At 37.5% G+C, this 14,202-nt stretch overlaps 1 protein-coding gene across 1 annotated transcript in view; it reads right to left on the bottom strand.

The window, feature by feature from the left end:
* Nucleotides 1-14,202, bottom strand: part of WNK2 (WNK lysine deficient protein kinase 2) — a 130,756-nt gene that overhangs the window by 51,337 nt on the left and 65,217 nt on the right. Inside the window, exons 6-9 of the mRNA XM_070738533.1 lie at nt 10,885-10,973; nt 6,767-6,986; nt 4,462-4,750; nt 802-998 (exon numbers count right to left, since the gene is read on the bottom strand). Of these exons, the coding sequence (XP_070594634.1) occupies nt 802-998; nt 4,462-4,750; nt 6,767-6,986; nt 10,885-10,973 (795 nt within the window). The remainder of the gene's footprint in view (nt 1-801; nt 999-4,461; nt 4,751-6,766; nt 6,987-10,884; nt 10,974-14,202) is intronic.

The raw sequence follows: 14,202 nt of genomic DNA, 5'->3' as shown, positions 1-14,202 counted from the left end.
TAAATATTTAAAACAAAAAGGAATTTCTTTCCTACATTCTTAACAGCTAGCTTTAATAAGAAAAATGTGAAGATTTCTGTAATCCTGGTAACTATGATCTATTTCCTTTGCATTTTTTTTCTTTCCTGTACTAATTTTGTGTTTGTGTCAGTATGATGGCAATAGCTATAGGTAGTGCTTTGCATCAGAGGTAACAATCACTGGTTTAGCAAAGCTACAATGAAGTTTCTGAGGAAGCACATATGAGAAATGTGCCATTTTGTTTACTGGAAAAATCAGAAGGGTTATATTCAATTGCCTGTGGTTCTTCCTGCCAAAATATTCTATTCGTTTTGCTGTTAATGTCAGTATAACAGAAAAAGAAGAAAAATGTGAATGTCTTCCCAAATAACCTGTTTTAAACTGTGGAGTTCTTACAATATAAACCACTTTCATTTTGGAAAAATATTCTATCCTGAGGAGCTATAAAAGAACTAATCAGAAGTCTTTTAACACAGCTGAAAGAAGACCTGACCCCAAATGGTATATGTCATTGACTATACAAATAGCGAGAAAGCATAACGAATGAAATAACTTTCAGAATGTGTACGTACAATGTTCCTAAAATAGATTTTCCACCCTTTTTGCTTCATATTACATAAAATAAGTAAACAAACATATATATTTTTGTGACTTCATTCATATATCCTGTATAAACATGACTAAGAAAAATGGTTAGCTGAACAGACTTCTGAAGTTATGCAATTATTTAATCATTTTTTTCAAAATTCATATGTGAAAATTGAGGAAGACTATACTTACTACTGAGGGTTGCTGGTAGGGCCCTATCTGCTGAAGGCCATGTGGCAAAGTCTGGCTCTCGCTGAGAGGTGGACTATAAACATGCTGAACAGCTGGAGGTATTGCATCAGGAATGGATGAGTAGATCACACTTTGCTGGCTACTCTGGGAGTCTGAGTAAACAGTTGATCCTTGACCACTGTCAAATGTGCTATCGGCTGAAATATTGTTAATATTGATTTAAAAAAAAAAAAATGAGAGTGTTTTCATAAACTGAAAGCAATCAAAGCATTATTCATATTGAAAGTACAAAGGCCTTACTCGAGATTTTAATTTGGAGCTTTGGAGATAGCTTATTATGTAAGCGATTTAGGGTACTCCCGAAGTCAGTCAATCTGCATCAATAATAAGTCAGATCTGGTGCACGATGCACGATGAGGGGGGAAACCCTTATTTTTACACGTCGAAATTAGAAATTGATAAAGAGATTTAAATAACACTTCAACGTGGCTGCAACATGGAACTGGGAATTTGTGTAATTGAAACCACTTGGCACCCTTGGAATAGATTGGCATCAGATTCACTTCACTTTCTGAACAGATTTAAAACCACAGGATGTGTGTGGGGGGGGGGTTGGTCTGCTTAAGTCTAAAGTTTGAAACAAAAAAATCTAAACCAAATCCATAAATATAAACGAGTTGTTCCCCACTATATCTAAATTGGGAGATGAGCCTATGGGGAATATATAAAATGCATACATGACAGACTGAAGGAATTTTGAAGAATTGGCTGTCTATATTTCTTTCTACAAACATTTAAATTTCATAAGCATTTATCACGATCTGCAGTCTAACCAACAGTCTACATTTTCATAGGTAAATGTAATATTGAGAGCCTGTTTGATGTAGTGGTTAAGGCAGCAAGCGATGAATTCTAGTCCCACTTTAGGCATACAGTCAGCTGCGTAATTTAGGACCTCTCTCTCTTACCCCAAGCTATTTCCAAAAATCCTGCAGAGATTGCATTGTCAAGAAAACAGCAGAAATTAGTCCAGACAGTTGCCAGGAGTTAACACTGACTCAAAGACAGGCACACACAAAATGTAACATTGTTGCACAGGTAGTTCTAGACTTAACAACAGTTTGCTTAGTAACTACTGTATTTGATGCTACAATGGTGCTGAAAAAAGTGACTTATAACCAGTTTTCACATTTATGACTGTTGCAGCATCCCCAAGGTCGAATAATTAAAATTCAGAAGCTTGACAATTGGTTCATATTTATGGTGGTTGCAATGTCCCAGGGTCATGTGATCATCTTTTGCAACATTCTGTCAAGCAAAGTCAATGGGGAAGCCAGATTCGCTTAACAATCATGTTACTAATTTAACAAAAGTGATTCACATAACAAATGTGGCGAGGAAAATCATAGAATGGGACAAAGCTCATCTAACAAATTTCTCACTTAACAACATAAATTCTGGGTTCAATTGTGGCTATATGTCAAGGACTGTCTTCTATATTTGTACCAATTATTTGTTAGTGAGTTTCAAAGCGCTGTTCAGGCTGATATTGCCAGCTCTTTATATTACAGTAGTAATTTGAATTTTATTAAGTTTCTTTGCCATTCATCTTGCCTAGAGAGCGACTGTTGAGTGGCTTACATTAAAAGTCAATAAAACCATAAAAAATATATTTATAATAACAGTAAAAATTGCAATTAAAGAGATGGGGGAGGAGGGAACAGGATGCTTGGAGGGAAAGGGGCATTTTCTCTTAAAGCTTCAACCATCTCCAGTAGGATACACCCCTGTTGAGCAGTCAGCATTAATTATTTGAGATTCTGGTTATTTTTGCTTTCTTTTCAGGAGAGAATAATGAAGCACCACAGGACCACTGAAAGTGGCCCGCATTTTTAAAATGTCATTAGATATAATCTGAGTTTACTAAAATACAGAAATGAACTTTTTAAAAAAATTTCGTATACTGTCTTAATAGTAAGGTTAAATGATAAGTGTATCCCCCATATTATAAGAAATAAAATCAATTGGATATTGTTTTACCTGTTTCTATACACAACAAATGATGTAAAAAGTATACCGCACTGCTTCCTGCTGCTATTACTCAACAATTATAAAAATGTGTTGTGCACAGGTTACATTTGGAAAAGATGTCTACTTAAATCATCTTTCCAAATTTAGAAAACAATACCTCCTTTCAATTTTACTTATCTAAGTTTATGGGGAGGAGTTGAATATTTAATAATGTAAAGATGTTTATAGAATAGGAAAATATAATCTACTTATAGAAATCATCTAACCACAAAAATGAAGAAAAGTCTACAAAGCTGAAGCAGCAGTTGGAAGCCAAACTTGGGTTCTGCTATCATCTGTTGTACACAGATGCTAAATTATTTATGTACATTTCTGCTGTATTTGAATATCACCAACAGCATCAAGGAAATTATTTATAGAGGTTTTAGACTTAAAAACATTACACAAGCATTGGAACAATGTATGATACCAAAAATTTATAGTCCTGAAAGAATCAATTCAGAGCAGAAACTCAGAAAAAAGATTCTTTTTAAAATGTTTTTGCACAATAAAACAGATTTTAATTTTTATTTAATGTAATTAAATATATATATATATATATATATATATATATATATATATATATATATATATATATATATATGTCACATGTTTAAGCTGAATTTGAAAATTAAGGGATGTATGTCTTTAAGCAGCAGTCCCAGTGTCTTTAAATATTTTTAATAATACAGCATAAGAAAATTGTAATTCTTATATTGACTAAACCTAGAACAGTATTTCCTCAGTCAAAATAATGTTGGCACACTTTCATACACAGTGAGCAGTCCTACTAACACTAGAGTGAGCATAATTAGCTTGTTTTAGAAGGAAAATTCAATACAGTTTAACGAGCTGGCTATATTAACATGTCCTAAAATGGTTCGTGGTCTTTTTTAACCACCACCACCATACAAGGAGACATCCTCTGTTCTCCCATTTCTTACAACAGTATGATCACCTGGAGGCCACATTGTTACTATAAAGAAGAAGGGAGGAAAGCCTTTACTTGTGAACTGACAAGGTAATATCTCCCTTCAAATCCCAGGGGAATTTACTTCCTCCCAAATATCCTTTTCTCCTGCTTTAATATTGTTCAATGGCACAAATTCAATTAGATACAATCTTAATCATAGCAATACAGAAACTGTTTATTGATTACTTAATAAATATTTATCGTTCTCATATATATTTAGCCTATATTTATTTGTTCTTATCGAAGTCCATGCAACCAAATCTTGACTGCATCAGTCCATCAGAGTTAAAATTCTTCAGAATTTTAGCATAGTAGGGAGAAGCTTATGCATATTAAGTTCCAACTGGTTAGGCCAATAAGAACAGAGATGCTAATTCAGATAGCTTATTAAGCAAATTAGGTATGGAATATTCCATGTTTGATAATTATCCCCATTAGCCAGATGGAGAAGCGACTATGAAAGAGTCTATATTAAGATACCTATCCCTGCAAAACCAGAATCCTGAAGAGTTTTGACTTACTGCAGTGCACAAACATGACCAGTGACATCCATTCGGACCAACAGTGTCTTTGCACTGTATCCTTATATAGCAATACAGAGCACATACTAAACTTACATGCAAGTGAAGTGATGCTTGTGGGCATATTTTGTTGAGAAAAATGCTGGTCCACTTCAGGCTCGTCTGGTTCTGATGGAATCGGATGACCAGCTTGAGGAGGGTGTGTAATCTGAAGTGGTTGTGCTTGTGTGGCCTTCGTTTTTTCTAAGCTTTCTGGGTCTTGATGATCTTCCGCATGCAACATAGGCCAAATCCTCTCTCTTCTCCATTGTATTAAGGCTACTCTGTCACGTATTGATTTTGCAATTATTTTGACATCACTTTCATGAAAGAATCCGGCATCAACCTGAAATAAAAGATTTTGAAGAACAAATCCATATTTTCACATTGTAGTTCCCCACACAGACTCCATTTCCATTTTTAAATAACTGAATAGATAGTTACAGATTTTAAATCACAGTATGAGGTTTTGTATATGTGTGGCTGATTAGTTTGTAGAAGTATTGTTTAGAATTAAAAATAGTAGTTAGAGCTCCAAGGTGTTCATCAATAAAATTGTTTTCAAAAAGAGTACAAGATGTATATGAAACATTTTCTATAAAGCAGAGAAACAATTGGAAAACTATGATCAATTTCATAAATACAGTGATACCTCGTCTTACAAACGCCTCGTCATACAAACTTTTCGAGATACAAACCCAGGGTTTAAGAATTTTTTGCCTCTTCTTACAAACTATTTTCACCTTACAAACCCACCGCCGCTGCTGGGATGCCCCGCCTCCGGACTTCCGTTGCCAGCGAAGCACCCGTTTTTGCACTGCTGGGATTCCCCTGAGGCTCCCCTCCATGGGAAACCCCACCTCTGGACTTCCGTGTTTTTGTGATGCTGCAGGGGAATCCCAGCAGCACAAAAACGGGCGTTTCGCTGGCAATGGAAGTCCAGAGGTGGGACTTCCCAGTGAGGGGAGTCTCAGTGAAATTGCAGCATTGCAAAAACACAGAGATCTGGAGGTGGGGTTTCGAGGACTTTGGTGTTTTTGTGATGCTGCGATTTCACTGATGCTCCCTTCGCTTGGAAACCCCACCTCCAGACTTCCGTTGCCAGTGAAGCGCTCGTTTTTGCGATGCTGGGATTCCCCTGCCGGGATTCCCCTGCAGCATCACAAAAATACAGAAGTCCAGAGGTAGGGTTTCCCATGGAGGGGAGCCTCAGGGGAATCCCAGCAGTGTAAAAACGGGCTGGCAAAAGGGGTGAATTTTGGGCTTGCACGCATTAATCGCTTTTCCATTGATTCATATGGGAAACATTGTTTCGTCTTACAAACTTTTCACCTTAAGAACCTCGTCCCGGAACCAATTAAGTTTGTAAGACAAGGTATCACTGTATTTTCATTAGTTACCATTGGCTATGAATAGTTATTGTCTGTATCACTATTGAAGATATTATAACTTAAATATTCCTAGAATGTTATACAAAATAAGTAGAGATTTTTTTTTAGTACAAATGTAACAGATGGTGAAAGGAGGCATATTTAGGAATAATTAAAACCAGTGATAGTTGGCATCAAAATCATATAATCTCATTGTCTGCTTCATGAATAAATCAAATAGAAATTTCCCATTTGCAATGCTATTTGAGAAAAGTAATTTTTTCAGGAAGAAGTTCCTACACTACATTTCATGCATACAAATTCAGTTTTTCAAAATGACAGATAGCTAAGTCCAAATAACCTGGCACAGTGATTGCAACCCAATACTGAATTGCAAACTAATTCTAATTCCTGGAGTATGATCTTGACCAGCTCAAGGTTGACTCAGCCTTCCCTCCTTCTGAGATCAGTAAAATTAGTATCCAGATTTATGCTGATATTGTAAAGTACTCAGAAAATACTGTAAAGTAGGTGTTCCCAACCTGTGGGCCATGGCCGTGAGGGAATTACAACCAGGCCGCTTATATATATGATATATAATTTATCTTACTGCACAAAGTTCAAATTTGAATCTGGTTCAAATTCTACAGATTCTTACATATATTAGAAACATAATTTGCAAAATCTTCAAGTGATGCAACTTAACGAGTGCCAATACATTTTTTTAACAGTTTCTGAAAGAATGTGTTTTGAGGTTGAGGAAATGAAATATGAAGTTATATATAAGCAAGTTTCAGAACTTAAATTATTGTACTTCATTCCTGTGGATCCATTTATGACGTTTGAAGATTGTGTGGTATTTTTTGAATCAAATTTGTTTTTCCGGATTTGCCTCTGATGTCATTAAGATTTATGTTTTGAGCGCATGCACACAGAGAAAGAGACAGAGAGAGAGGGAGAGGCAAAAGACTGTCAAAGGAAGTTTCTTTTACCATTTCTTGTGCAACATCATCAGGAGTTTCTTTCTCCAGTTCAAAAGTAAACTCAATAGCTCCATTATCTTTGGACTTTCCTTTCAGTTTCTTAGCATCTTCTACCCAGAGTCTTAAGGCAATAGAGGATTTCCTACCATCGTCTTCTTCTGCAAGTTCCACTCTTACCCCAGTATCCTCAGCAAAGAAGGCATGGCTTAATAAATCTTTAATTTCATATCTGAGGGGAAAAGAACACAACATATTTTTAAGTCCATTTTTCTATACTATTCTTTAAAGACCTTCTTTAAATTAACTATGTATTATTTTAGCATTACTGTTGATAACACACATATGTATTAGAACTTTCTTCCCACTATATGGCTTTCTAAGTTTTAATGAAAGAGCAACCCAAAATTTGCTTTCAATATAATATTTAACACAAGGTTTTTTAAAATGACAGTAGCAAAATAGCAAGTGTTAGCGACTGCCAAATGGGTGATATAGTAAGCATCATATAATTTGTTTATTTTTATTAGTGTTTTATTTCAATTTCAGCGGCTTCCCATTTGCCATTTATGGCTATCAGAGAGTTAAAAACACTTACTATTCCTTTTCAAGTTTCTGCATTTCTTTTGTACAATATTCTTTTAGATACTTCCCCGCTTGCCTTTTTTCTCCTTAGTATACTTATATGTACCATACATTTCTTTTCTATTGGTTCTACCCGTCAATGGGCATAGATAAACTATTATTGATTGATTGGATTGGATTGGATTTATATGCCAGCCTTCTTAGACTCAGGGCGGCTTACAACATGTTAGCAATAGCACTTTTTAACAGAACTGGCATATTGCCGCCACAATCCGGGTCCTTTTAGCATAGCATTCCATAGCATTCCTAGTAATCAATGTTGGTATAGGATCTGTTTACCTTAGCATAAAGTTCACTGATGATGAGCCAACTATCTACATAAATTCAGATGCAGTATTGCATTTGAACTTCTATAAGGAAGCCTGAATGCAGCCACCACAACTAAACCTGATAGCGGGAGTAAGTAGTAAATGAATTAAAAAGCCATATTGCCCAGAAAACTAACCAATTAAAACAAGCAAAAAACCAATTAGATGTGCTATTTTTTTCAAAAAATGAATCCCATGTAAATCTTTCTAGACTCCAAATGAAAAATAACTAAACCATTCACCTCTGCTGGCTGATCTGCTTTCTCTAGGAGTGTGCACAGCAGAATGGTGTACTCTTAGCTGCAGCTATTATCTAACATTTAGCTGAAAGTCAAATCAAGAACTCTAAAGCTGTCAGGCCGACTATTAAAATGTTACACTCTGTACAAATCTGGCAGTAATGCAATATTTTTATTTGACTATGCAATTTCTTAGTCAATACACTCTCAGCTTTCACTTGCTAGTCCTCATCTAATCTTTTACAAATCCCAAGTATTGATTTAGGATTCCTACAACGTCTCTGAAATCTGATGGAAAAAGAATAAAGCTGCATATCACCAACATAATGATTGTATGAATTTCAACTGTCTGAATGCTCTGCCTCTGTAGTTAAACTTCTTTTATTGAATCTGTTGTGTAAAACTTTGTATAGAACTATACATGAAAGGAAACTCACGTATGTATGTATGTATGTATGTATATATATGTATGTATGTATGTATGTATGTATGTATGTATGTATGTATGTATGTATGTGGGTCTCTTCTTTTTTATATTTTTTCAAATAAATTAAATTAAATTAAATTAAATTAAATTACGGTAAATTAAATTAAATTAAATTAAATTAGTTTAAAACCTGTAAAAGGATGAAGACATATTCTTGGGAGATACTGCATCCAATAGCTACTTGTCAAATATAAATCTCCATGTACCATTTTCTGGAATTTACCTGGATTGAGAAGCCTTTTTTTTTGGTCACTCATGGCTTAATCACCTTCTGTATGGATTACTATAATGTGTTGTACAATGTGTCACCCTCGGAGAGTATCCAGAACAATAGTTCCCAATGTGGAGACCATGGCCCACCGGGAGCAACTGAAAACTTGTTTAAACCAAGTTAATGGCCTTTTAGGCTTCCTCCATTTTTAAGTTTATGTAAGAATTATATGTCATAGGGAGGCCATCAGGATGGTCAAAAAAAGGTTGGGAATCTCTGATCTAGGAGCTGTTAATTGATGCAGTAGCCTGGGCAGTTCTGGGCACCCCTAGGGTTGCACATGTAACACCTCTACTGTGTGAGCTGCACTGGATGTCAGTTTATTTCCTGGTCAAATTCAACGTGTTGGTATTTTAAAGTCTTTTTAAAACTTTTAAAGTCCTTCATAGTGTGGATCTGGTTATCTTAGGAATCATCCTTCTCTTTTTTAAAAATACTTTTTATTCAACATTTTTAACCTTTAAAATCACAATTGCACTATTAAAGCTTTCTGTTATCAGAATTTTTTTTCTTAATTCCAACTTATCCATTCTAAGGCCTATTGTTTTATACATATACCTTCTTGTTTTATATTTGCTCATTTATATAATATGTACAACATTTGCACATCTATTACTCTCTAAATATATTTTTTTCATTTTGTTATATTCTCTACACACACATTATGCATTGATTTTACACTTCTTTTCAAGCCTATTCCATGTTTTGTAATACTCTGTTTCCTCTCTGTCCCTTAATTCCATTGTTAATTTATCCATTTCTGAACATTCTAGCACCTTTTTTATGATCATTGCATTTGAGGGGATACAGTATTTTCTTGCTTCCAGTTTTTGGCTATGGTAATTATATGCAAAATGATATATATGATTTCTTTGCTTATATTTTATTTTACTATATTGATTTTTTTTGTTCTATAATTTCCTCCGTCCATTTTTTGAAACAACACCCCCCCCCCCCCAATATTCCCTGGCTTCGGGACATGTCCACCACATATGGTTGAAGGAACCATCCTGTCCCAATAACATTAACCTGTCCCACCCAGTCAGACAGAGAGGGTTTCTTGCAGACCTAATTAATTGAAGAATTTTGACTGGCAGAGTCTAGGACAGTGATGGCGAACCTTTTTTCCCCCTCGGGTGCGGAAAGAGCGTGCACGTGTGCTATTGCACATTCACGAGTGCCCACACCCATAATTCAATACCTGGGCAGGCTGAAAACAGCTTATCTCTCCCCCCCCCCCCCGGAAGACCAGAAACATCCTGTTTTCCAACTTCTGGTGGGCCCAGTAGGTTCGTGTTTTCCCCTCCCCAGGCTCCAAAGGCTTCCCTGGAATTGGGAGAGGGTAAAAAGGCCATCCCCCCTGGAGGCTCTCTGGAGGCCAAAAAACACCCTCCCAGAGCTTCTGTGCAAGCTAAAAATCAGCTGGCAACAGCTTGTGTGCCAGCAGATATGGCTCTGCGTGTCACCTGTGGCACCCATGCCATAGGTTCGCCATCACTGGTCTAGGATGAGACTCTTCTTTACTCTTCTGCCCTATGGATCATCCTGCCCTCAGAAGTGAGGTACAGTGCCATCCTTCTGACCTTCTGGAAGGTTGTCAAGACCCGGCTCTGCCAACTGGCATGGAGGGTCCAAGAGTGGAATGCAACCATGGGGAAGGTTGGTGACTTGAGGATGCCCTCTTTCCTTTTTTTTCACCATTTAAACTTTATTTTAATTCTGTGTTTTAAACTTTTCTTTTATTTCTATTCTTATATGATTGTATGGCTTTTATTTGTAAATCTCCAAGATTTCAGGTGAGATGGGCCCTGTATAAATGTTATAAGAATAAAAATATAAAATAAATACTTGAACAGTCTCATACTGTTCTATTCATAGAATGTCCAGAAAGATATTCTGACTGAAAGTGTTAAAATTTGCTGAGAAGTCCTCAAAATTCATAGCAGTAGTAACCAGATTCCAAATGGGTACTAATTCATCTCCCCCATAGTAACCATATTAGTTTATAGCTAGCTAGTAATTATCCTAAGAGATCTACTTGGTTAGATTATAGTAGGTGTATCAGTTTAAAATGGCACTGGCCAGCTCTTGTCAGTTTTCTAACCCAAGAAATTATTTTGAAATATGCTCATGACTATGACCTTTTCACAAACAACAGAAATGTACTATTTGAAACAAACCTCTCTTCTTTATTTTTGCAGATACACTCTCCAATTATCTCCTTAATTTCAGGATCAGTAACTTTATCAAAACTTGCTGGTTTGACACCCTGCATGAGGGGAAAAAAACACACAATTAAGTTTCTCTGGCATTTTCATTTCAGATCTACACAGCTTTGAGTTTAAATTAGGACTCTTATGTAATCTAACATACAATAGACCATTATATATGCCATAATGAAGCGAAAGTCAGCATTAACTTTTCTTATGAATTTTAATATTAAAGAACAGTAGTACCTCATGATATGAACCCCTCACCATACGAACATTCCGAGATACAAACCCAGGGTTCGGAAATTTTTTGCCTCTTCTTACAAACTATTTCCGCCTTATGAATCTGCCACCTGAATGCCAAACCCGGAAATCCTTCGGCCAACTGAAACGTGGACTCCAGGAAGGACATCTTCATGATGTCAAAGCTCCGCCCATGGAATTCCCTATTGGGATTCCCAACCTCCGTTTGAGCCTCCCGACCGGCCGACAGCTCCACGGCTCTTTTGAAAAGCTGACAGCTGGGCGGCGGGGCTTCTTGGCATCCTCCCAAACCCAAACACCAAACCCAAACTTTTGCTGAACCTCTGGGTTTGGCGTTCAGGAGAACGCCGAGAAGCCCCTCGGCTGTTTTAAAAGGCGACAGCCAGGTGGCGGGGCTTCTCGGCAGCCTCCCGAACACTGAACCTGGAAGTTCGGCAAAAGTTCAGGTTTGGCATTTGGGTTTGGGAGGACACCAAGAAGCCCCCCCGGCTGTTTCAAAAGGTGACAGCCGGGCAGCGGGGCTTCTCGGCGGCCACCCAAACCCAAACCCAAACTTTTGCTGAACTTCTGGGTTCGGCATTGGGAGAACGCTGAGAAGCGCACGGCTGTTTCAAAAGGTGACAGCCGGGCGTCGATGTTTTTGTGGGGGTTTTTTCTTGCACGGATTAATTGATTTTACATTGTTTCCTATGGGAAACTTTGTTTCGTCTTACGAACTTTTCACCTTACGAACCTCCTCCGGTAACCAATTAAGTTCGTAAGACGAGGTATTACTGTACTTGGGAGGGGAAAACTCAACTATCCTAGGCTTCTATCTGGATTCTGTTCTGAAAAGATCAACATCATGGGGTTGTCATTTTTGAAGTTTTGTTTCAAAAAAATTATTTTTTGAAACAAAATACAGTTCCAGGATACACTCTGTTTTAAAATAAGGAATAGATTTTGTAAAATAATTAGTGTCTCTTATGGTTTTGCCCTAAATTTAAAGGTAATCCTTTTCTGCAAAAAAGGAAACAGTAACTCTGTAAGGTGATCAAGTTTTCTTTTCAAAGTATACCTCTAATTAAAGTTTGTGAATGTCTTAGAAAAAGATTTTCACCTGCTGACAGTTAATAAGATGTGAGCTTTAAGGATTCTCAATAGCAAATTTAAAATCCCAAAAAGAAAAGATATTTAAGGCAACATTTTATGTATGTCGAATATGGAAAGAGAACCTTTTTCTAATGAGATAAAGAAATTGAAATAGAAAGCTTTATTCTATTTCTAAACATTTCCCTGGAATAGTTTTAATAGGTATAATTATTTCTCATTCCTTTTTATGTAGTTGGGATGTTTTAAGAAAGGAAGTGAATACTTTATGCCTGGACAGGCTTAAGGCATCCATTTTGATCCTCTCACTGGAGCTCAATTCTGGGTGAATCTATGGATATTTTCATATTGTTTTCATGACTGTTATATGCAAATACTTACCTTCTGGAGCACTTTCCTAATTAATCTGATCTAGTCCACAGTCCAGGTATTTAACTGACAACCAAATACTAACTAGTTAATGGATTCATCTCTAAGCTTGAGAGATGAGGGCCTAAAAGGATTATTTGATTAGATTAGATTAGATTTATTGGATTTATATGCCGCCCCTCTCCGCAAACTTGGGGCAGCTCACAACAAGGTAAAAACAATACATAATAACAAATCCAATACCCACCAATCCAATTAAAATTTAAGCTAAAAAATTCATAAAAAAACAACCCCAGAATATTAAAAAACAAGCACACAATCAATCTAACACCAAAACAACATGGGCAAGGGGGAGATGTTTCAGTTCCCCCATGCCTGACGGCAGAGGTGGGTTTTAAGGAGTTTGCGAAAGGCAAGGAGGGTGGGGACAATCCTAATCTCAGGGGGGAGCTGGTTCCAGAGGGTCGGAGCCGCCACAGAGAAAGCTCTTCCCCTGGGTCCCGCCAGACAACATTGTTTAGTCGACAGGACCCGGAGAAAGCCAACTCTGTGGGACCGAACCGGTCGCTGGGATTCGTGCGGCAGAAGGCAGTCCCGGAGATATTCTGGTACGGTGCCATGAAGGGCTTTATAGGTCATAACCAACACTTTGAATTGTGACCGGAAACTGATCGGCAACCAATGCAGACTGCGGAGTGTTGGAGTGATATGGGCATACTTAGAGAAGCCCATAATTGCTCTCGCAGCTGCATTCTGCACGATCTGAAGTTTCCGAACACTTTTCAAAGGTAGCCCCATGTAGAGAGCGTTACAGTAGTCGAGCCTCGAGGTGATGAGGGCATGAGTGACTGAGCAATGACTCCCGGTCCAAATAGGGCCGCAACTGGCGCACCAGGCGAACCTGGGCAAACCTTCAGCCACAGCTGAAAGATGTTTCTCTAATGTGAGCTGTGGATCGAGGAGGATGCCCAAGTTGCAGACCCTCTCAATAATTCCCCCCCCCAGGGTAATGGATGGACAGATAGAATTGTTCTTGGGAGGCAAGACCCACAGCCACTCCGTCTTGTCTGAATTGAGTTTGAGCTTGTTGACACCCATCCATGCTCCAACAGCCTCCAGGCACCGGCACATCACTTCCACTGCTTCGTTGACTGGATACCTTAAATGTCTTAAACTTTAATTTTAATCTACAAATTAGTTTTCATGTCTTGCAATTTATAGTACTTAAAAGCAGGGGTAAAATCCAGCACGTTCTGACAGGTTCTGGAGAACCAGTAGCAGAAATTTTGAGTAGCTCAGAGAACTGGCAAATACAACCTTTGGTTGGCCCCTGAGCGGGCTGGGAATGGAGATTTTGCAGTATCCTTCCCCTGTCACTCCCACCAAGCCAAACCACGCCCACCAAGCCATGCCCACAGATCCACTAGTTTAAAATAACAGAATTCTCCATTGCTTAATAGTACTTAAGGTTGAGTCCTATTTTAACTATCAAAAATGATTACTAATATACATTTAAACATTGTAGACAACATTCCCCCATAAATGCTGCAATGAAAATAAAATAAT

Source organism: Erythrolamprus reginae, chromosome 2, assembly GCF_031021105.1.
Source record: "Erythrolamprus reginae isolate rEryReg1 chromosome 2, rEryReg1.hap1, whole genome shotgun sequence".
Lineage (NCBI taxonomy): Eukaryota > Metazoa > Chordata > Lepidosauria > Squamata > Dipsadidae > Erythrolamprus > Erythrolamprus reginae.
Note: the sequence above shows the minus strand (reverse complement) of the source record. Positions and strands in the feature narration are given on the sequence as shown.